Source organism: Seriola aureovittata, chromosome 4, assembly GCF_021018895.1.
Source record: "Seriola aureovittata isolate HTS-2021-v1 ecotype China chromosome 4, ASM2101889v1, whole genome shotgun sequence".
NCBI lineage: Eukaryota > Metazoa > Chordata > Actinopteri > Carangiformes > Carangidae > Seriola > Seriola aureovittata.
In genome coordinates this window covers 26,839,115-26,863,800 of record NC_079367.1, presented here as the reverse complement: position 1 = coordinate 26,863,800, position 24,686 = coordinate 26,839,115, and the positions used below count along the sequence as shown (strand labels likewise).

The window sequence follows — 24,686 nt, the reverse complement described above, 5'->3', positions numbered from 1 at the left end:
GGCAAATATCCAAATGTCATAAGATCCTTTGAATCAAAACAGGTAAATGTTAATGTATGTGAGATATAGAAACATACGGTATGTCCAAAGCTTAGCTGAGTATTGGCAATATCATGTCGACCCACACACCAAGGCAACCAATGCGGCACCATGTGATCATGATCTGAGCTGGTGTCAGTCATGCATCTGTTCAACATGTGTCAGCGGAGTGTGTTAGCTTGCTAGCTTAGCATGCTAAAGTCATGCACCTGTCATCATTTTTGAATCCATAAATTGACGGTGCTGTGATGTCATGCGAAACAGCAAGTACAATGACATGTGCTACAACCAACATAAGTCAAACAGTATTTGAAAATACTTTTTTAGTTTCTTTGTTTTCGTGTGTTTCGACTTCAGTCCTTGAATTACTTGACAATATTTTAATAGCTTTTTTGTGGTAAACTCCACCCATCTGGTACAGGTCAGACCTGTACCTGTAACCTTCCTAAAGCGCCAAATTAAATTGTCAGCATTATTTTCAAGTACTATTTGACCATGCACATGTCTGATACTCATGACACCAGTGTCCATCCTAACCCTCTACATCACCTATCATCTCCTCCATGTGTTATGATTATCATTATGACCCTGAACACCCACCTGTTGGTGCTTTTCTTCAGACTCTCGATGTCCAGCTTGCGGAAAAGGAAGCCCTCATGGTGTGCGGTGTGTGTTGGCGGCTGGGGCACTGCTGGGCTGCTCTGAGCTGGAGCGGACCTAGACCGCCGCGTCGTCTCTCCTGGTTCTTTGGGTCGTGGTCGGCGCCGTGGTTTGGGTCTGTCCCGAGCTCGAGGCCGGTCGGGACGGGAAGACTTCTCTGGTAACCCATTAGGGAGGCGGGGCACCTCACCACGGGCCTGAGGGAGGGGAGGGGTGATAGAGCCAGTAAAAATTTGGTTCAAGGTTTGAAAGTAAAAAACAATGTTAAGTGGTTGATGTTCTTTTCTTTCTTTTTCATCACGTAATGTATATAAGTTTTCCCTGTGATTCCCACCCACTAGCAGGTTAGCAGGGGTCACTCTAACGAAGCAGACTGACTCATCCACCAGATTTATTAACCAATTCACATATACTGCATATTACATATACTCTACAGAACCCAGTTGTCTCTGTCTATATAGCTAATTCTCTGTTTACATAGCTAACTCTTAAGATGAAATCCTATGAGGTACAATATGTGGTGCAAGTAGATGCTGCTGTTCATTTTCTGAGATGAACGCTTCTCAAGCTATTGTGGGTTTCAATTTCAACTTTGAGAAAACTAGAGTAAACTTCATCATGGATTGATGTAGTGATCTCCTGAACAAACTGATACAAAACAACACATTAAGAAAATAGTGGCGGTAGGTGAAATTTGTTTTGTTTTGTTTTCAAAAAAGAAAAAAAAAACCTCCCCCAAATGAACTATAAAAATGTAGCTCGAACTCGGAATGAGTATTTAAATAAAACTGAATGAAAGAATGACATAATACATAAAACATAAAGCCCCAGACCTGTGCTGCTTCTCTTTCTTGCAGCTGCTCTACAATTTCTGCCAGGGTGGATCTCTTTTCTCTGTGGAAAAATGAGCAAATGAGACAGTCACGCTGGAATTCATCTTCATGTTTTTTTCCTGCACAATCAACTACTAACTATACAACACATTACACAAGACAAATAACTCAACCTAAATGACAACAAACACCAACACAGTCTCACCCTCCTCCTGAGCGTCTGTCTGAGTGCTCCTTCCCGGTGTCATGCTCACTGGATTCCTGTCTTTCGAGCCGGTGTCGGTCCCTCTCCCGCCGCCGGCCCTCGTGGCTCCCGTGGCCCTCCTGCTCGCTGGACGTTTGTCTCTCCAGTGTCCGTCTCTCCCGCCTCTCGGCCTGTTCCCTCCACACCTCCTGAGGCAGCTCGTCCCTGCGTGCTTGGATCAGCTGCTCGCTGGACAGCTGCCGTTCTATCCTGTGGTCCCTGTGGTAAGTCTGCGTCTGGACCTGGGGCTCAGCGTGGCCCAATGGGTCAGTCCTGGATCCCCGAGGCCCTCTGGTGGGCTCGCTGTGCAGACGCTCTCTCGGCTCCTGGAGTACCACCTCGGCCATGACCGCCACCTCTGCTCTCTCTGTCCCTATCTCTCCCATCATCATCTCTCTCTCTCTACCCCTTTCTCTCACCTTCTCCAGCCTGCTGGCTACGAGCAGAGGCGTCACTGCGTCATCCATGTGTTTGATTTTAGGTTGCCTTAGATACGGGGATGATTTCACCTCCACTTCCCTTGCTGCCTGCACTGGCTGCAGGTGACTCATTGCCTTCGTTGCCTGGTCTCTCACCGTGCTGGCGTTTTCTCGTACCTGGTTGGCTGAGACTAGCATGGCTGCCGTGGCAATAGATGCAATCGAGGAAGGTGCGGGCTGGCCTAGTCCTGCAGCCACACCCACCACGCTGCCCTGCCGTGCCTCCAGGGTGTGGCGGTAGCTGGAGCCATTCATTACAGGGGTGTAGTTGGCAACTGTTGACCCCAGCCGACGAACCACAGAAGACGGAGAGGGTGTAGGGGTGGCAGGCGAGGGTGAGGGAGGAGAGCTAGCTTCATTCTGTTCATAGATGGTCTGCCTCATAACAGGGGATATCGGGAGGCGGGGGAGGGTGGATGCACTGGGACAGGCGTCTTGGGGGTCCAGGAAGACTTTACGACCCAGCAGAGGGGTTGGGGGTAGTTTACTTTGCTCTGCTTTTAACTTCTCTACCTGTGGAAAGAAAATAGAACCAGCTTTAAAATCAAAGTCACACGGGACCCTGAAATGAATGGATGATATTCATATACATATTTCTCCATATCGGAAATCCTCAACTGTTAGATTACAATTATAGTGTTTTCAGAACTTACAAATCAGCAGAAACTCTCTTACACTGGTCAGATTGTGTATGTGTGTATTTACACAATGATGATGATGATGATGATGATGATGATGAAGGTGGCGATATTACCGTGGTGAGTCGCCGCAGTGAGCTGAATCGCTCCTCCCAGGTGGCGGCAGCTTTGCGGAAGGCTTCATGTCGACGAATCAGCTGTTCGACCTCATCTACACTCGCGCCCAGCTCACTGCTGCTAATAAACGGCTCCTGAGCGGTCAGCCAAGCCTCCGCCACCACGGCATCCTGTGCAAACTGGTGAACCTCCAACACTGAGGGGAGGAGAGAAGAAACAAAAATAACATTTTATTCTCTATTTTTTTATTTCACATTCTCCACTTGAACAATACATGTGTATTTATAATTTATTTGTGTTGTGTCTCTGTGTGTTCGTACATCTGTGTATGTTTTATGAAAGCATTGAGGTTTGTGTGTGAGTGTGCGTGTGCTCACATTGCTGTAGGACTTCCCAGTGCCTGTCCCACTTCTCAGACAGCTCAAGTTGCTTAGCAACCACCTTGTCCAGCTTCTCCTTGATCTGAGAATCAAAATCACAACGTCATACTCAAAATCAGTGCTAAAATATCTTGCACTGTGTACATGTACAGAATATTTCCAGGAACTACTGTTGTATATATCTAGAATTTGGCGCTAGTTTTTAGTTTTAGTTCAGTTTCTAGTTGAGATTTTGGTAACTTGATTTTAGTACTTGCTTTTATTATTCTATTTTCTTATTTACATCTTTGTGTTTTATGTTATTTTTGTTTTTCCATTTGTATCATTGGGATCACTGGGATCATTGGGATCATTGGGATCACTGGGATCACCGGGGCAGCTGTGGCTCAGGAGGTAGAGCTGGTCGTCCACTAATTAAAAAGATTGGTGGTTTGATCCCTGGCTCCTCTCATGTCGAAGTATCCTTGGGCAAGATACTGAACCCCACGTTGCCCCTGATGGCAGTTCCATCAGTGTATGACTGTGCGTATGAGTGTGATGTATGAATGTGTGAGTGAATGGGTGAATGTGTAGTGTAAAGCGCTTTGAGTGGACAGTAAGACTAGAAAACTGCTATAGAAGTATAAGTCCATTTTACATTATTGAGTATTCTATCCATTCCTCTATCTTAAGATGGAAATGCTTTTGAAATTCAAAATCCTTATCACAGTTTTCACATTGTGCATATTGTACATGCTTTCACCCTGGAAGGTAAATTTTTGTATTTGTACAAGATGGCAACCATTGAGGATGAGCATTGTTGATCATTTTACACTAAATATTTTGACCATTTTGAGCGCACTATCTGGGTATGCACTTATGCACTCAAAATAGCAAGTTTGAGTATAGAGGTACCTGAATTTAGACACAGCATCTGAGAAGTCTGTTGCTTGAATAAGAAACATCTGGGTTTTAAAATAATAGTACTTTCGAGGCCGTCCATTCTTCCTCAAAAGTCTAAAGGCTTAATTCAAAAACACTTTTTTTTTTTCCACAGTTCATGGGGCCCTGGCTACTCATCAACATCTTTTTAAAGGAGATGCTATATAAAAACAATGTTTTAATTATTTTCTTTTGAACTGATTGCTGCTGCAGTGAATCAGTTTCCCTTGTAAACCATTAACTGAAGTTTATTCTCATCATCACATTTCCTCGTCTCACCTCTTCAGCCGCAGGGTTTCTAGCAGCCAGCAGGGTCTTTCCCATCTCGATACACTCCAGTGTGCTCCTGTTGCGAGCCTCCACTTCGCTCTTCAGACTCTGGTGATAATTCATCAGCACCTCCACTGAGGACACGTCCCTGCAGGAACCACATAGCCAACAGACACTTAGCTCACCAGCACACATAGTTTTTTAGACTATTGGCTACCACACTGTAGCGTGCGTAGCCACACCACACCAGAATGTTATGTCTCTACTGCATTTTGGCTAACTAATTATAACTAAAATTAAAAAGCCACATAATGCTGAAACGCAGGATGACTCGATATTTGCTGCTACATTGGTAATTACCAGATAATATACAGTGCATTGATACTGTATACTATCTGGTAATAACAAGTTTGCCCCTGAGTCTGACACAAACTGAGATTAATTATGCTGAAACTATAACTCTGCTCGTCCAGGTCATTTTAGATTGTGAAAACTGTACACACTCCTACCAGCTTGATTTAACCCTGAGGTTGACACAGTCAACCACAGTCTTTGTTTCCTGCTGCTGTGGTGAAAATACCTGGGCTTCTCTCCTGTCCCTATCTGACAGATGATCGAGTCCATCCACATGATCTGATCTCGGACCATGCCGAAGAACCTCAGCTTGTCTGTCTCTGTGGTGATTTGCAAGCGACATTCCTCACAGGATGTCAGCAGCTCTTTCCAGCACTGCATCACTTCGTGCTCGCGGCACGCGATGGCTTCGGCCTTCTCGCCGGCATACACCGTCCTTAGCTGGGCTGCACTCTCCTGTAGCTGACGCACCTAGAAGAGTGGGGAGAGAAGAGTTTAGAAAGAAGCTAAGCTGAACAAGGAAGAATCAGATATTAAAAAACGGAAAAGGAAATGAAAAGAGAGAGTTTGTTTTCCAAATGACGCAGAAAACACAGATGCTCTGACAGCTGTGTTTAGTCAGGGCCAAGAGGTGCAGGCTCTGAGTTGACACAGAGCAGCTGTGATTTTGCATCGTTCTTCAATAAAATGTACCACTGTTTCTGTTCCCCAGGTGCATGACAGACTAGACAAAGCAAAATTAAATGCAGAGTAAGAAGACAGTTTTTCCACGAAGATTCAGATTCACAAATAACCAGAGATTTTTTACTGTCAATCTATTTCCAATTCAACTTTTATTTCCAATTTAACATAATGATAACAAATTAATCACATCAAAGTTTCTATCATACGTTTAACAATACACTGTAAAGTAGAACACAATATAACAAAATAGAGTACAATAACTGATATTGTACTGGGACAACAATTTAGTCCATGTAAATTGAGGCTTTTGTGTATGAAGACACATGAAAATAATATAAATAGTAGTAGTAATCATTATTGTTATTTTACTGATTCAAAATGATCACCTCCACCTCATGTCTCTATGCATGTGAGGCATGGCGTGCTAAAGAGAGCATGCATGCTAAACAAGAGCCGCTGGATAAGTAAATGTGAAAGCAATCAATATTAGCATTAAAAAAAATCCTACAGTGATTATCACTGAGGGAAGTCTTTGTGATTCTTCCCTCCCTCCTATTGCAGCAGTTAATTCTACATGCTGTCTGTTCATGCGCTTGTGTCTGTACCTGCGTGACCAGCAACTGTATGTCCTGTTCGAAGCTGTGCAGCAGTCTCTGTAGGGTGCTGGTATTGGCAGTGCTGCCCTGCCGAGCCCGAACTTCTGGCAGTCTTCGATGTTTGTCCTCAATCTGAGTCAGGACCTGAAAAAAAAACCATAAAGCCGTGCAGAAGTGCTCCATGTATACAGGTACACAAGCATCTTTCACAAGCATCTTTCAGGCACACATGAAGCCAAATTGATTCATCTAATCTTTTCAAAACTGTAAAAATGAACTCCAAAATACATGTCTGTTGACAGTGTGTCGCTCTAAACACCTCAGAAAAAACTGGACAAAAAAAAAAAAAAAAAATCAATGATACTAATTTTCTGCTTACAATAGAATACCTTCTGTTCTTATTTCATTTAATTTCATTTACATTCTCTATTCTCACCAAAAAACACTTAAACTTTAAATATGCAAAGAAGATGCATGGACAAAATCTGTTGAAATTAAACTGTTCCTTCTAAAAAATGTTTCCCAATTCAGGGACCGCATCCTTCAGAGGCTGCATTTTAAGACTGATTGCGTCTCAGCTAGGCTGTCCCATTTTGAGTACTCCTTCAAATGCGTCCTTCTTTTCATCACCCAACCTATCCCAAGATTCAATGCATGCTGGTAATGAAAATAGTATGACAGCAAACAACACCAACAGAGCCTGAGGATTACACTTTTAAATGTAAGTATTGGGTTTCAGCTCAGTTCAACAGCTAACGATCAAAGGCCTTAAAACCTCAAAATTTTGTGAGCAAAGTAATGGGTTATCACAGTTGCTCGGTGACGAGCTGCACTTTGCGATGCAACAATAAGGGCGGGCACAGCTGGTGATGCAAAGTGGAAATCTGCGAAGGACCACACCTTCATAGACCGTGTCCTTTGAAGGATGTGGCCCCTGAATTGGGACACAGCTTATTGTGTTCTTGTTTCTTCTTGCATTTCACTGTATCATTCCACGTCAGCTTTGTTCCTCAGGCTCCTTACCTCTCTGCAGTCGGAGAAGAACTTGTGCAGCTGGTGTGACGCGGCAAGCATCTGTGCCCTGGTCTCCATGAGCTCCAGTAGGTCGGCCCAGGCCTCGTTCACCCCATCCTTCCATTCGGCAATGGTGGCAGCCTCCGAGTGGCCATAGTCGATGAGCTCGTCCACCATCTGGTTGACAGCTGTCACTCGTTCCTGTCCCACACTGCCCGTCTCTGAAGCAAATTCTGTGAACTTCTCCTGCAGGACCTGGAGGTGCAGTAGGGGTGGAGGTAAGAAAGGAAATGAAATATAAAAAGATCAGAATAAAATATGTTGAAATTTTATGTTTTATATTGTTTGTAATTGCACATCTATTATTCTCCAGATGCTTTTTTCAATTAGTCACTCATTCACAGAGCAGATTTATAAGCTGCTGTTAATGAATAATTAATTGACTTAATAAACAATCAAAAGAGACCAGTGTTGTTTCAGTATGTGGCTTATAAAAATGTTTTTTTAAATCTATTATTCATCCACAGACACCATCTGATGACATACTTACTGTGACATGCTCATAGTCTTGACCCAGTTCGGGCGAGCTGGCAACCACCTCCCTCTGAGCAATCCACTGTTCCAGCTCATCCACCTCTCTGTTGAGCTGGTAGAGCCAGTACTGCTGCTCCAGACGGCTCTTCCTCTCCTCCACCAGGTCCTTCAGAGACACGTACAGACGGTCGATCTGCGACTGACGCTTGCTGATTTGCTCACTGTCGAAGAGAGAAGAGAAAGTGTGTCAGGTCAAGTACAAAAACTAGTATGACTGCCTCGTGGTTGTATGTCTCCATCAACCGTCAAGTTACAGGAAATATGGTCACAACCTCCCCGTCCTGAGTTACAGAGTTGAATAATAGCCAGAAGTTTTTTTTGCACAAAATTAGGACGTCACAGTGAGGTTGACCTTTGACCTCTTGGATATAAAATGTCATCACTTCATTTTATCCTATTAGACATTAAGTTAAATTGTTATAATTAGTGTATGAATTCATAAGTCATGGCCAAAAATGTGTTTTGTGAGGTCACAGTGATGTTTGACCTCTGACCACCACAATCTAATCAGTAAAACGCCCATGGTCAAAGTTCAAGATCACTGTGACCTTACAAAACATGTTTTTGGCCTTATGAATGGAATATCTCAGCCTTCACAGAATTTCTTAAAATTTGGTACAAACATTCACTGGGACTAAGAGATGAACTGATTAGATTTTGGTGGTTAAAGGTCAAAGCTCAAGGCCGCTGTGACCTCACAAAACACGTTTTTGACCATGACTAAAGAATTCACATGCTAATTAACTGCAACTTGACGGTGATAATTCTAGTTTGTGTGCGTATTATTAAGCTAATTTTTATTAAGAAAATATTGTCCTTGTCTGGGTTAATAAAACACCAAACAACCCCTGACCAATACTAAGTAAATGGGGCTCTGAATTGCAAATGTTGGTGTTTGGCTTTCTCATATTTCATTTATTGTATGTTTCATTAGCAACCCTGTTGCTTGTCTTAAGCCGCTACAGGCTGTGAAACTTCAGCAATCAAGTTTATGTAGGCCACACTATGCGACATGGATCTAATAAACTTCGGTATGGCATCAAGGTTGATGTATGCAGACTGCACAATGATAACACCTGAATCGTAGGCTACGGCACAAGTCAGCAGATGAGAATAAAAGGTTGTTGGCGTGGGTCATCCATCTGCACTGCTATTTATTAAGCTAAGTATGAACCAAGCCATTGCAACAGTAGTTTTTATGTGTATGGAAAAAAAATCCAAGGAGGAGGAGGAGAATGTAGACCTGGTCCTGGCTTGGAAGCAGAAGCCAACTTTGCAAACAATTTTTTTAGCATACATACAGCATGCGGCCATCTATGAACCTCGGTCACCGTGTGATGTAGAAGCACTGTTTTGGAACCACAACCAAAGATATCATCACATTTCTTTCATCTTTGGTCAATCTTGATATTTGTCTTCAACAGGTCAAACATACGCAGAAAGATGAACTGAAAACTGAAAAATCAAGTACTTTCTATTGTGGTTATGATGTGGAAAATACAAGCATTCCTGTAATTTATTTTGTGGTAAGAAATCTGTGTTAGATCATGTGGGTTTTATCTGTGTGTGTGTGTGTGTGTGTGTGTGTGTGTGTGTGTGTGTTTACATGCTCACCAGTCAGGATGTCCCATCTCCAGCAGCTGTCGACACTGCTGTGACAGCAGGCCGATGGTCTCAGCATAGTCCTCGATGGTCTGTTCCAGGACCAAGTGTTTCTTCAGCAGCTGCAGTGTACTTGGCTCATCCTAGTGGGAGGATGAAACGGCACATGCAGGGAAGAGTTTCAGTTTTAAAAAACAGTATATACCGTACATACACAGACAGGATAAAAGCTCAGTCCTGCCTCTATGTAAAAGTCTATGTAAAGAGGAAAGAGTCATGCTCAAATTAGGGTCCAACAAAAAGAGAAGAATGTCAGAGCACGACTGATGATTTTAGACTTGATTTTAAGTTTTTGTGCTTAAACATTTCACAGAGATGTGTCCATTCAAAGTAGTTTTTCTAATGACTCAAACTTTATAAGGAAATTATTTCCTAATGATAAAATACTACATGTACTCATTTTGAAGCAGATAATGCGCAATTTATTATTTAGTTCTTTCCTGAAATGCTCAGCATACTTCAGAGAATCATACACTCACCTTCCCCTTCTCCTCGTTCATCATGTGCAGCTCCTGCTCGCTCAGCCATGCCTCTACTTCAGCCGTGTCAAAGTAATACTGCTGAGCCTGGTACATGGCGTCCAGGACCAGTTGCCTCCTCTCGGTCTCAGCCCAGAGCAGAGCCCACATGTGGGCCAGCTGGTCATGGCCGGCCCTGACACAGTCGGCCTCGGGACTGCGTATGGAGGCGATGATCCCCGCCCTCTCCAAGACGTCCTCGATCCTGCTCCTGTGGCCCTGCAGCTCCCTCTGAAGTGTCTAAAGGAGACACAGAGGGCAAGGCCAGGAAAGCAGACATTTTAAAAGTTTTCTCTGTTGATTTTAATGATGAGAAGATGCAGCGGTATATTACAGGGAGTACATCATAAGTTACATGAGAAGGTGTTAATGGAGCTAAATCAGGACTAGAGGTTGCACATCATGTTTCTCTGTCACATATTACCTTTCAGTCTGTTTGTGACTTGACCACGGTTGGTTGAAATTAGGGTGGTGATGAAGTCTTAACAGGGGGAGCCAGACTTTAGTTGTGCATTAGTTAAAGTCTGTGTTTAAAATCACAAACTATTTTGATCTTCTTACCTGATTCTTCTTCATGAGCTGCTGGACGGCCTGCAAAGTGGAGCCGTGCTCCTGAGACATGGCCATCGGGAGACGCTCCTGGACCCACAACTACAACCACAGTATTGAATATTTTAGTCTGTGAGAGTGCATATCTGCACTGCATGTACCTTAAATGTAACATTATATAAAATGAATGTATATTTGTAAAAGATATTTAAAAAATGTACATAAACCTGTCAAATTCCACATGTTCACTTTACACTTAATTCAAAATTGATCTTTTTTGTTTATATGACTGTTAAGTTCAAATGTATTTTTTTAGAAATGACTGAGAATAAAACATAGAAATATCTTGACTGTCATCGATAATAATTATTATTGTATCTGTTTGCTGTCATTATATGTCAGTTGAATTTTCAAGTGGAATCAAATTAAGATAAAGAAATATCCCAAGATTTTTTTAAAGAATGTGGATGCATCCACAGTGTTGAACTGTTGCGTTGGACTAAACAGTCTGCAAATAAAAGTAAAGTGTAACATGAAGTGAAAGTTTCATACTGTCTAAAGGTTTCCATTACAGTGTGTATGAGTGTGTGGGTGTGTGTGTGTCACTGACAGCCCTCCGACTCACAATCTCGTCTTCCAGGTCTCGTCCGACTTGATGGACTTCCTTAGATGCCAGCAGGATGCGTCGTCTCTCCTTCAGCGGCTCGATTAGACGCACCATCCTGGCCTCCACGGCAGCCTGACGCTCTGCAACCGTCTCCTTGACCTGTGTCTGCTGTGGGATGGAGGCTGCCTGCACCTGGAGCTGCCCCACCTCCTTATACCACTCCTCCATCTGGGTCTCCATGGTCTGAGGGGGATGAAAAAGGAGGAAGAGGATGGTGGAGGAGAGCGGGCGTAGAGTAGAAGTTATCAAAACAGGCGGAGGAAGAGAGGATATGTTGATTAGGAGAGAAGAGGTAAGTGACAGGACAAGAGAATAAATTGGGTGGAGGTGAATAATATGTGGTCATGGGAGAGAAGATAAAGATGAGTGGGATGTAAAGAGTGAGACAGAAACGCAATAATTAATAGTTTGTTGTTAATTTGACTGAAGCTCTGAGTTGACTATGAAATCACACGTATAGTTGTTTTTAAATAGTTTTAATACTTTTTGGACTTACATTTAAATTTTTTCTTATATTAAGAGAAATTTCAAGTCAAAGATTTTTTACTTACTAGAACAATATTGTAAATACAACATAAAATTATAAGTCTCAAACATTAAACTTTTTCACGTTGTTTTATATATTGTGTATAGTCACACTGCACAAAGTGCGTCACCATTTGTGGCCTGTCCAAAAACACAGGATCACACAACCACAATAATAATCTATTCATTATTAGTTTATTTTAATGTCTGAGATTAAATCATTTAAGTACAAATGGTAGAAAGATCACAACTGAAATAATTACTGTATTCTTTGTATCAATAAAGAATTTAATTATTCTAATTTTCTTTGAAATTTCAACATTTGATAAAAGATGGACATGAAAGGAAAGATGAGACTGAAAGTAACCCAAAGCAGCAAAAGCATAGTCGACAGACATGAAGTGTAGTGAAGGTTACTGTACCCCTTGTCAGGATGGATGCTGGGTAGTGGAGTTTGGTTTGATGTAAAGATGATGTGGGAAAGCAGTGCTAATGGCGGCCTGTTAAAGGAAGCTGTAAGCGGCATACTGTGGGAGAGGAGAATGAGAGATGTCTGGTGAAATCATGAGGTGATGAAAGGATGAATCTGTGTGTCAGCCCAGGTCAAAGCTGCCTGCTTTTTGCTGCGTAAAAGATTTGACTCCAAATCATCACAGTTGGAGGTGAAGAGTTACATCCCAACATCACATGTACAGAAAACAGCACATTTACTACCATTGAATTAAACCTGATATTTATGTAATATTAAGTTATGGGTTAAGTTAAGAGTACAAACAAATAAAGTTTAAATAAAGTTTTATCACCATCCTGTATATGGAAAGTTAATTTTGGACGTTTCTAACTGCAGTGTTTGTGTAACATTATTGAAAGTATTGCACATTATTGACTCTGATGATCAGAAGAATTTCATGATTTTCCATGTGTTGAAAAAAAGGATATGATTTTTACTTTCGGACCGCACTTAACTACTAAAGAGACTTTGGTGTAAACTTTAGTTTAGAATAATAAATAAAGGCCTAGTCTGGGGGGGGAGTAGTGTGAACATCTGCAGCCAATGATGCCATCTGTATGTGAAGAGATATATTGTGTCTCCATCGGCCCTCTGCTACTGTATGTGCACATGAGGAGTTGGTAAATCCAAATGAAAACATAAGTTAATGAAAACAAATGTTTGGAGAATATAGATAGATTAATTGTAATAGTTGGAGTCAATTGGAGCTCTTAATTAATATTTAGATTTTTTGTTGATTAAGTTTTGGATTGAGGCACAAATTTCTTTATAATGCTTCATGTCCATTAACACACACACACACACTGCAATGATTATATGGAACAACTGTAACTGTAACTGTGAATCAGCAGTGCTCTAACTTACGAGCTATGTCAATAAAGTGAAATGTGAATTCCCTATTTTGATTAAAACACTTTAGTGTGTGTAGTTGTAGTTGTTTTTTTCTCTTTGGCTGCTTATTAGACTGATAAAAGACCTAAAATAAAGAAACAACCCAGACAAGGAACAGATCAGAAATTTAACTGGCACCTGTAATCCTCCCCAAAAATAAAGTACCTTAAAAACTGAACCTGGAAGTAATGGTGATTTTTGGTTGGTATGATTAAAACATGCCCTTAAATTAATTTCCTGTACACTTACATGTAAACTGTTTACTGTTTATTGTAAATTTTGTATCTGTATCTTTGCAATGTCATAAATAATTAAAGACGCTTGTAGTCAAGAGCTGACTAACTTATAGAATAGAAAAAAAGCATATTTCTGTTATAGCCTACAAATTTTGAAATATCCCTATTGTCTTGTTTTCCAGTGAAATACTGAGCTTCTGGGCGTCCTCTGAAAATGACTTTTTTGGTTTAATTGTCAACACTCTCCATATGAAGCCATAATTGCATAATCATTGTTTTATAGGTAATTTTTACCTTTATTGGAAAGCAACAGTGGAGATGTACAGGAAATGTGGAAAGGAGTAGAGTTGAAGAATGACATGCAGCAAACAGTCCAGCCGGTCGGGTGTCGAACTGTGGACTTGCTGCACCCTAACCATTTGGCTATCAGGTCACCCCACAATGGCATAATCAGAACTCAAAAAGTTTGAGAATCAGTAAGATAGAGGTTAGAGTTTTAACTAGAGGGTTTTCTTTAATGTTTTTAAATCCTATGTACCTGTAGTTTTTTGAGCTGCTTGTTGACAGTGGTGAGGTCTTGTCCCTGGTCCACGTAGGCCAGTTGACCCTCCAGCTGTCCCAGTCTCTGGTCCAGGCTTTCGTAGCTCTGTACCAGCAGGTCGGCTTTGTTGGCCTCGAAGAGCTGGCGGGCTTTGGCCTGGGTGGTGCTCTCCAGATCCTGCCAGCACTCCCTGATCTCCTCCAGCTTTTTACGGACCACAGGGCTGAGCTCCGGCTTCTCCTGGATCAGCTGCTGGCCCTCCTGGATGGATGAGAGGAGGGAGGAACACAGAGGGAGAGGTGAGACAGAGGTGAGACTCTTCTTTTTTTTTAAATAAGGAATTATTAAATTGTATTAAAATATAACAAACGAAAGCAAAACATACTTAAATTATCATAAATTACCAAATGTTCAACCATAATCACCATGCTACATTAAACGCAACCTGTTCAAGATTCAAGATTCCTTTATTGTCAAGTACAATGAAACTGCAATCCAGACGATTATAATAATATGGTCATTAAGGAGAATAATTAACTACTTAATCAGTGAATCTATGTCTCTACACAGCACCTTGGATGTATTACCATAAACTCAAAAATATGAACATATCAGTTTCACATAAATCTGCCTCCTCATCACTGTACAAATGTATGTCAAAAGATACGTGAGAATCGGATCAGCTGCTCTGATAAAATGAGCTCATGAGATTCAGACCATAAGAATTAAGTTTCTAATGTGTGTTTTTCTAACTGCTTGTCAAACTGCTGACTGTAAAACCAAAACACAAAATAATATAATATATATTTCTAATATTGTATTATATAATATTATATTCATATATAAATATAAAATTAAGAACACTAGAGTCTAAAATAGACTGGTTAAAGACAGAGGAAGAAAGGACACTGAGTTTCAAATACAAAGTTGGTGGGATTTACTTATTTTAATTTTTTATTATGACTTTTAAAATCAATTACAGTAGTGATTATAATTTTCCAAATAATTAACTGTTTCATCTATTGATTGTCAAAAATAATACCGACTTGTGATCGTACACAATTTCCTCCCACCAACAATCAGAACACCCAAACACAAAGGACTTTTTCACACTGATACATTAGTGCGAAATCTCACATTTGAGAAGCTGTTTCCACATTACTGTCACGTTTGGTATATATTTTTATTTGTAAAAATTATTATTGTAAGAGCAGTTTTACAATTTCAATAAACTATTTCTTTAACATGATGTGCTGAAATGTAGAGTTGCCATGATTCAACAAGTAATTCATCACCACGTCAATCACAAATTGCACATATTGCTGCTGATTGCACAAAACAAGACATTTGAAAATGTTACCTCAAGCTCTGAGAAGCTGTGAGGTATTTCTCAGTTTTCTGACATTTTATGGATAATAATAATATAACATAATAATAGATACTAATAATATAATAATATAAATAATAATAAATAATTGAGAAAATAATTGGTAGATTTATCGAAAATAATCATTCGTTTCTACTCTATTGGAATGTAATATTTAAACATATTTCTGACCAGCTGAGGTTAAAATGTGAAGGAGGCGTAAAGCTACAAACCTGTTTCCCGTTTCCTCACATCAAAAAATATTAACGGATCTTATGTTGGGATAATTATGTGCAGACTCTGTGGAACTGGGTTAGGAGGAGGTGTCTTTGTGAGTGTCTCTGAAGAGATTAAACCTCACTGTATTAAAATGCCTCATAAATTACCTCACACTCCCCTCCCCTTTCTCTCCCTCTCTGTGCTCTCTTTTTCATATTTCTGCCCCCCTTTTGTAGCGCCTCCTGTTTTGAACCCCCTTTTAGACACACATACGCACGCACGCACGCACACACCATTCCTTATGTACACCTGCTCCCTTTTTGTTTTTTTCTATTTTTTTTTTTTTTTTAGCCTCCCCCACAGTGAAATCCTCCCCCCATCCAATTGTAATTCGTATTGTGCAGCCCATGTGTGTTTGTGTGTGTGTGTGTGTGTGTTTGTGTGTGTTTGTGTGTGTGTGTGTTACAGGGAGAAAGAGAGCTACAGAAAAAAATGAGGAAACAAACAAAGAAAAAAGATCTGATGGAAACAAAAGAAAGACAGACATAATGGTGACTTCATTACCTCTGTGTCAAACTGTCAAAACCAGTGTTGGGGTAAGTAACTCACACATTAACTGATGACATTACAAAGTAATTATTCATTCAGTGTACCAACAGAACCGGCCACGCTAGTTAGCTCCAAACATTTGTAGAACCAGTTTATGTTTGGTTCACTGCTATTAGTCTGTAGGAAAAACCTGCCAAATATAAGGTCATCTATACTAACAAAGGTTATAGTAATTCACATTTGTTTTGGAAAAAAAACCAAATACACATTTGCAAATAATGTTCATGTTAGACTTGCTGGTTAACACATGACATTTAGTTTACTGTGTAACAGAGATTTTGATACTTCAAGAACAAATAAGTTACCAGCCTTCCTGCCTTGTTATTCTGACCCAATTTTCTGCAAAAGACTACATTTTCCAGCATTTGGTGCTTGGCGGGTGGTAATTTCAGACTTTGCCAGGACATCTCACAAAGACAATAAAGTAACTTTGAGCAGTGACTCATCATCCACAGAGGACAACATCCTGCCTGACCCACTCAGGTTATGATAAAATCTACAGACACAGAGAGCTGTCCAGTGACTGGAAATTGGACGGCACTGATACCATAAAAAGGTTTCCAGTCCAAGCCCCCCCCTCCCCCCTCCACACACACCTGCTGTGTGAGCGTGGTTCAAGAAATCTCTTTTTGTTCCAATGTAGCTCCTAGGTGTGAATGTGATTTTGTTGTAAAAGCATGCTCAGTCATATAACAAAGTACAGAAATGCTAAAAATGTATGAAGTTTGCCAAAACCAACATTTTCACTCAAAAGCTATTTTGGAGGTGATAGTGTATATAACTGCATTAATGTCATTGCTAAGTCAGATATTACAAAATACATGTCATTTATTACAAAATATATCTAAATGTAAGAAAATATGTATGAATTATCCTCTTGCAATACATGTCAACTTATTTATTTTCTAATTACTGTTCAAGAACATGTCACACAATATAACATAATATATTTTTCTTATTAGATACTATGTATGCCATATATAGAAAACACCATATATACACTTTATATAGTACTGTATGATACATTACTAAATGTATGGTAAAATCATCTCTGTTGAACAAATGAGCTCTGTCAAATTTCCTAAATTAAATGTTGAAATAAAAAATACAAACACTATAGGCCAAGATTCAAGGAAGAAAAAAGTCTTGTTTTCCTCCAAAACTACAACAATTATATTCTCTGAAGAGCTGGAGTTTACTTTGAGTTGTTCCACTTAAGTGAAATTGAGATGAAAGGAGTTAAAATGGATGTGTATGATGTGTGTATATACATTAACACACACACAGAAAACAGATGAATTACAAGCTGTACGGCAGGCTACACTACACCACTCACTGTCCTGTGATTTTTCTGTGTTTGGTGTGGTGTTTCTCCAGCTGCTGATGTGTGCTGTCCTCTGCAGTGAGTAGGTGGGTTGCGTGGGCTTGAGCAGCTTCACCCACAAGCTCAGAGCTGCTACTCCACACTCACACACACACACACTCAGGCTGCAGTTCAAAGAAGACTAAATATTCCACTGCTAAAACAAACAGTAACTGCAGAGATCCCACAACAAACAGGAAAACCCATGTCTAACACATAACAACAATGTTTTCTTTGTAAAGTTAAAAGCAGTTGTATAATGTCTTCTATTGTCATCAAGATTATCTTGGCATGAGCTTGGAGGCAGACATTTTTAACAGAAAGCCTGCGTTACAAACTGGGGGTGTGGAGTTTAAATTTAAAAGACGCTGTCTTTTATTAGGTAGTGTCGGTGGAATAAAAGATTCTATCAAGCTGCATTCATTTAAAAGATAATTAAAGGCTCAAGTGCTTTTGGAGCTTGACTCATACCAGGGACTAAAAGTCAGGGTATTTCAGCCTTGACCACTCTTCTAATCTGTCTCTTGCAATCCACCTAACTTTGTGGAAGTGTACCACAAAATCTCGAGTGTACACATTTAAAGTGGTAAAGATTTGTGTAGTTTGTCTAATGTGGTCAGTAATGTTGTGCTTTTTGCCTTTTCTATTAATGAACTTTCAGTCGATCTGGTGATGGCAGTAAGTATTTGCTATCATAATTTACTTACTAACTAAAATAATTTCATTTATTTAGACATCCTGAATACTATTTGGAGCGGAAAATATGAAAACTTTGATTTCATACTTACAAGCTGAATTATTATTGTGTTATGGAAATCTGTGACATCAGAAAGTAATCCTGGGTGTCTCGATAGCTGAGTGGTTGAGGCACATAGCACATAATTGCAACGTCCTCAGTTTGAATCCAGCCTCGTGTCACCACACTCTCCTGCTCTGATTGAAAATGATTCAAATGCTAAGAGCATATATGAACCAGAACAAAATAAAGAAGAAAAACTAGGCAAAATGAAAAAGAAGAAGCCCTGAAGAACAGAGTGAGGACCCCTGACAGGACACTGATACTAACAGTAACAGATGGGCCATCCTCATTCTGCTGTCTGGTCTGTATATCACAGCGGACATCTGCTCCTGAGCGTCACTGCTGACACTCTGCTGGTCAGTGTGTCTGACATGCTCAGGCCACTGCAGCTATTGTGTCAATATTTACTTTGCATGTGAAAAATCTGCTCATCCAACCAAACAGCAACAACTGCTCTGCACATCAAGTTATTGCTCTCACTTTTTAAATGAGGAATTGTTGAACTGGTGACGTTTTCCAGATTCAAAGTACATTCTGTACGTCAGTCTTTTCCTGAGGGAAATCCTCTGGTGCACACGGAGTGAGGCAAGGAATAGCAGGAGCAATAGCTATAATAGCTGAAAAGATAATAAAGGTAAAATCCATACTACATGCTAATTCAAGGTAGGTTTTTAATATGTTGTGTTTTTACAGGTTTTTAATTTGAGCTAGAGCTTCACAGCTGCAGTATGATTTTGGAAAAACATGTTAAAAGTCAATTTATGGAGTTTAATAGGTAGTGACATTTCAAAGTCACAGTTTGATTGACATGTGATGGAAAGTATGTACATTTTTGGCACAGTAACTAGTTTAATAATATTTTGATGATTAGAATATTGATGATTATAATACACACTGTATATACAAGAATTTCTATTCAGCATTGAACTGGGACACAATTAAAGATCACTACCTGCTGAAAATCATCCTCCTGTTTTCCTGTTTGTATGATTTGCTCTGTAGCAACTATTTTCTATATATTTTTGACAACCAACTGATCGCATGATTTCACCCACAAATGCAAGCAGTCTGTTAAGAGATATGCACTTACTGTGCATGCATGCATGCACGCACGCACGCACGCAGACACACAAACACACACATATTTTCCAGAAGGTACCCAGCTAGAGGCGCAGAGGAGCACTGTAGTCCCATCTATGTAAAAAGCACCACTTTGACAAGAGGAAGAGAAGCACTGAACCTGTTTGTTTTTACTTTTGTCTTTTCCAGTTCTGAGTGTTTCTTATTGTACTGAGAGCATTAGAAAGCTCAGTGTGCTCCAGGATCATTTGGGAAGCATTTGAGAAGAAAACACTCTGATGTGTTTCATTTCATTTCACTGCACTTTCCAATCTGATATGAACTTAATGTAAGTAAAAAGATAAGTAAAGATGATCAGTCATGACATTCACTGAGAAATAACGTTTATGGTTTACTGCTGGTCATCTTTGATTACAAAATATTGACATTTCTTTGAAATCTTTCTGGAATAAACAGAAACAAAACGATTGAATTTTGTGATAAATTTTGCTGAAACGGAAGCAAACAGATTTAGGTTTAAACCCTTCTGGTGTCCATGAAGGCCAGTCAAAGCGAAGCTCTCTTTGAAGAATAAGAGTCTTAACAGCAGGGTTGCAGCGCTGGCAGAAGAAGCTACTGTATAGTATCACTATGAGACGTATTGAGGTCAGAGTCAGCAGGCACAGACAGGCACACCTGCAAGAATGAATCAAAAGATAAACTAGGAACTCAGTAGTAAGTGTAACAGTAAGTGCTTAGAGAGTGCGAGTGACCTTTTTCCCTCTTTTTATCTACATTAATGTACAGATGAGACAAGGTTAAGGTATGAGACTAGATGATGATGGGAGTGTGGATGCCATAGTTTGTTTGTTTTATATCAGATAACATCTGTAGGTCTAGAATGCTAAAAATAACAACATGGTCAAGTTGTAGCAATACGTAAAGCAGCAAGTGAGTGAATAGCTTAATATAATGTGATGCAATATGGGAAATACATTGTGGTCCAAAGAGTTGCATATTGGATCTTCAGCTCTCTCTCAATTCAACATCTCAAATAAAAGAAATTCTAATGTCTCCTCTGAAAATTCAGCAAACCCCAGAGCACAACTTTTAAGAGAGGTATTACAGCCATAAAATAACCACTGTCCAGCTAGGTTTTACATTAGAAAACCACAACCTGTCTCTTTCAGCTCTTTCCATCTTCCACAGCATCACTGTCTGAGTTCAGTCCAGTTCTGTATGATTTACTGGCATGAAAACTGTATCAACAGTGTTGTTATACTAGTTGAACTAGTGTTGCCAAAGTATCCAAATAAAACTGGAATTGATTAAAGGGAAAAAAAAGTAATAGCAGATCTCAGTTTCAGTTTACCACTCTTTGCTCCAAGTAAAAGTGCTCCATTGATGTTCTCACAGTCCATACCTACACTGGCCTACACATACCTACACACACACAGACACCCTCATTCACATACACACACTTTCTCATATACTGCAGAGCAAGCACAAACACAGAGCTTTGTGAGTGAGGCTGTCGCATGAGTAGCTTATATCAAAAAGGACATAGGTGTGCTGATGTGCAGAATTTAGATTTTGCATGTGTGCATTTTTTATGATTATTTATTTGGCTCTAGTGATGGTAATATCAGTCAGTCCAACACTGGTCCAGAGTTGAATATCTGCCACAAAATTTGTTACAGACATTCATGGTCTTAACAGGATAAATACTAATAATGCTGGTGATCCCCTGACTTTTCATTTGGTGCCATTAACAGGATACCTCCCATCAGCCTCAGCTGTACTTTGAGAAAAAAGCTAATGTGGTAACATGCTAAATGTTACCATATTACCCTGATAAGAAGTACGCATATGTTCAATTTTTTTTTTAAAGTATATTTTTTGGGGCTTTTTATGCCTTTATGATAGCACAATAGAGAGAGACAGGGGATGGGGAATGACATGCAGTAAAGGGCCGTCCGATGCTGGATTCGAACCGGGCCAACTGCAGCGAGGACTGTAGCCTCTACATATGGGGCGCCTGCTCAACTGCGCCACTCGATGCCCCTGCATATGTTAATTTCTAACATTTAAAATGTTAGAAAGCCCATATGCTTAACATTACTTTATAAATATTCAAATTGTCCAACATCCAACAGTTAATATGCTTGTCAACATGCTAAATGTATCTATGTTAACATAGACACACTAAAATTAGCTGTCCCTTGAGGTGAATGCTAATGCTAGCATGTCAGCTTAAACCAAAGCCAAGTCTAATTAAAGATGAAGCTGACAAAGTCAAACTTCAGCTGATGAAAGTTGACAATGTAGAACTGAATCTGACTAGCTGAGGCTAAGACATTAATAAAATCTGCACTGTGCAGAGGATGAAGGATTTGGGAAACACATGGCATCACCCTCAGGCCAAAGGATGTAAGATCAGCAAAGTTGTCTGTTCATCATGTGACTCACACGGCCACTAGTGTTCAGTAGCCAACCTAAACCCTGTTTTCTCCAGATATACTAACTGTGTATAAACAACACAAGGAATCATACAGCAACTACTACAGATTAAATAACAAACATAAAAAAAAAGACACGATAGAAAAACAGTAGTCAGCAGTCACTGAGATGTGACACCAAACAGATGTTTTAACATTAAAAAAAGATTTGTTTCATTAGAGCTTCATTTTCATTAAAACATCAAGCTAATTAATAGTTATCACTATTCATGTCTTTATAATTGTGTGATACAACTAGTAGAGAGAAAGTTAAAGTAGGACCAGGGCAGCAGAGGCTGACACTGTCATTCTTAGTGAATTAATGAAGGCAATTAAATATTAAGCATAACGAGAGAGACGGGGGTTAGGAGGGCGTTGAGCCCACTGGGTTTAGCTTATCAACTGCATGGTGGAAGAAAGTATTTTCACTGTGCACTCACACACTCCTCCACATAGTCACATACACAAACACAATCTGCTGCAGCTGAGGCAAATCACCCTTTATAGCCAGCAGCTTCTATTTGGTCTAAATCACTGCAGTTATATTACAGACATTACAGAATGACTAGGCATGTCTTTACAACCAACACAGCTCCTGAAGGCGTGCAGACTACTGTAACATCGATTTCAACCTCTGTATATAGAAAAACTCAGGGTCTATTTTCAGTTGGAAACCAGAAACCTGCACAAGTGGCTCAACAAAAAGTATTCTTATATCTGGGCTGTTTGTTTCCTCTTCATATATGCTACAGTATTAATCTTTTGTCTGTGAGTTTTGATGGATTTGTTTTCACTCAGGTTATTCATTCATTCAAAAACTTTGTCAAAGTTTCAAAGTAGAGATATGATCCATATATATTTAGATTTGTTTATGTGGCCCGTTAAGGAAGCCCAGTCATCCTGCAGCGACAGAACAGCAGTTATTGATTACACACCGCATTACACATTCAGAACACTGCAAACCTCAGCTTATTAGATCTGGCCCTCTATACTATACTACATTAACACCTAGGGCTTTATTTTAAGAGTCCAAAGCACATGGTATAAAGCGTGTGGCGCAACTGCATTTAGGGTGCGTTCATATCACTTTGATTTTATATTTGTTATTTTAACGACAGAAAAAACGGTTTCTGTGCCAGGCGCATGGTTCAAAAGGGTTGTACTTAGTCTCTTAATCAATCATGGGACTGTTTTGGGCGTAACATGAAATAAACAAATCAGAGTGCCATCTCCCATTCCCTTTAAAAGCCAGGTGCGCTTGCACCTTGTGGATTATAACAGTACAGTGTTTCTTACAGATTCTATTTGTGGCGAGTTGATCACATATTGTGATTATACCAGTGGTTCAATGTGATGAATGGGAAACACTGTGGCACACTCTGCTTGTGCGTAACAGGCAGAGTGTATACACGTTGTACACTCGCCTATGTAGGTGTGTATTATTCTCTTGACAATGTACCCTTAAAATAACAGTGAAATACTGCACCACTGACTTAATACAAGGTTTTTGTTAGTAAATCGTGTTCCACTGCCTAAAGATAGCAATCCGCCAACAGTGCGCCTGACCACACCTCATTTTAAGACCAACACGCCAATGGGAGCACAGATAAGTGTGAGATATAATATGGGTGTACTGCTAAAATTGGAGACAAATAAACTGAATTCTTCACCTGTTCGTTAGGGTTTTTTTTAATGCTGATGATCTTGTTCTAGTATCTCCTACTGAACCACGACTACAGCAACAGCTGGGCATAGTAGAAAAATACTGTCAGAGCAGAGTCCTGAGAGTAAATATGAAGACAACCAATATTATGATTTTTCAAAAATGCCCTAACTGTCAAGAAAAGAAATACCAGTTCACCATAAATAATCATATCATCAAACACAGTGTGAGCTATATTTACCTTATTATAAACATGACAGCATCAGGAAGTTTCAAATGAATGCACTAAAAGAAAAAGCTATAATAGCTCTAAATGCAATTATGAGAAAATGTTATACCATCCAAATTATAATTAAAATCTGGTCTCAAATATCTCAAATATTTGATAGTGTTATCCTGCCCATGTGGTAGTGAAGTATGGGGTCACCTGGGGGATAAACATCCAACAGAATCTCTACATGCAGAATTCTGCAGATACATTTTACACGTACAAAGAAAAAGAAAACAAAAGCATGTTGAGCAGAAATAGGCATATACCCGCTGATAATTAACATTCAAAAGAGAATACTCATATTTTTTAAGCACCTTAAATCCAGCCCCCCACACACCCTCCATTCCAAAGCCCTCCAAACCCAAGAGCTGAGCCCAGAAAAAGTCCCCATGCCAGTGGGTGCTGGGACTTACTGCCCCCTCTCAAACACACGCTGACGAGTCTAACAACACTGCTTTCCAAACACCAATCAGTATAAACCAAGTTATAACACAATGTAAAGAAACTTATCTGAAACACTAGAAAGAAGAAACTAAATGTCAAAGTAGTTTAGACTGTTATCTGTCCCTAAACAGAGATTATGAATTGGTCAAATATATCTTAACTGTCAAAGATAGAAAAGCAGAGGCAGATCCAACTGAGTACAGGCTAAGTGACCACAACAATCAAATGACAAAAAAAATCATGGCAACTGAAAGAAAACAGAACATGTGGTCACTGTTCAACAGGTGAGGCTATTGAAACTTTCATGCCAATAAAGCCCCTCTGAATTTGAATTTGTGAGAGTAGGGGAGGGAAGGAGAAATGACCTTCACACTGAGCTGTATGAGGAGAGGATGGAAGACAAGGTGAAAGGAGAGGGGATTGGACAGCTGTTGCCTGGCAACCTCTGCAAGCACAGGAAAGAGGAGCCACA

At 39.9% G+C, this 24,686-nt stretch overlaps 1 protein-coding gene across 5 annotated transcripts in view; it reads right to left on the bottom strand.

Annotated features, from left to right (window-relative positions):
• Window positions 1–24,686, bottom strand: part of LOC130167532 (spectrin beta chain, non-erythrocytic 4-like) — an 87,575-nt gene that overhangs the window by 7,712 nt on the left and 55,177 nt on the right. For all 5 annotated transcript variants that reach the window (XR_008827301.1, XR_008827302.1, XM_056373813.1 and 2 more), the window contains 15 exons: window positions 13,921–14,184; window positions 11,178–11,402; window positions 10,565–10,654; window positions 9,965–10,243; window positions 9,438–9,568; window positions 7,780–7,984; window positions 7,239–7,484; window positions 6,225–6,359; window positions 5,162–5,406; window positions 4,591–4,729; window positions 3,388–3,472; window positions 3,010–3,206; window positions 1,738–2,768; window positions 1,533–1,593; window positions 640–896 (listed from right to left, as the gene is read on the bottom strand). Coding sequence is in view for 3 of the 5 variants with exons in the window: in XM_056373813.1 (XP_056229788.1) it covers window positions 640–896; window positions 1,533–1,593; window positions 1,738–2,768; window positions 3,010–3,206; window positions 3,388–3,472; window positions 4,591–4,729; window positions 5,162–5,406; window positions 6,225–6,359; window positions 7,239–7,484; window positions 7,780–7,984; window positions 9,438–9,568; window positions 9,965–10,243; window positions 10,565–10,654; window positions 11,178–11,402; window positions 13,921–14,184 (3,590 nt within the window). In the remaining 2 variants the exon portion in view is untranslated. The remainder of the gene's footprint in view (window positions 1–639; window positions 897–1,532; window positions 1,594–1,737; window positions 2,769–3,009; window positions 3,207–3,387; window positions 3,473–4,590; window positions 4,730–5,161; window positions 5,407–6,224; window positions 6,360–7,238; window positions 7,485–7,779; window positions 7,985–9,437; window positions 9,569–9,964; window positions 10,244–10,564; window positions 10,655–11,177; window positions 11,403–13,920; window positions 14,185–24,686) is intronic.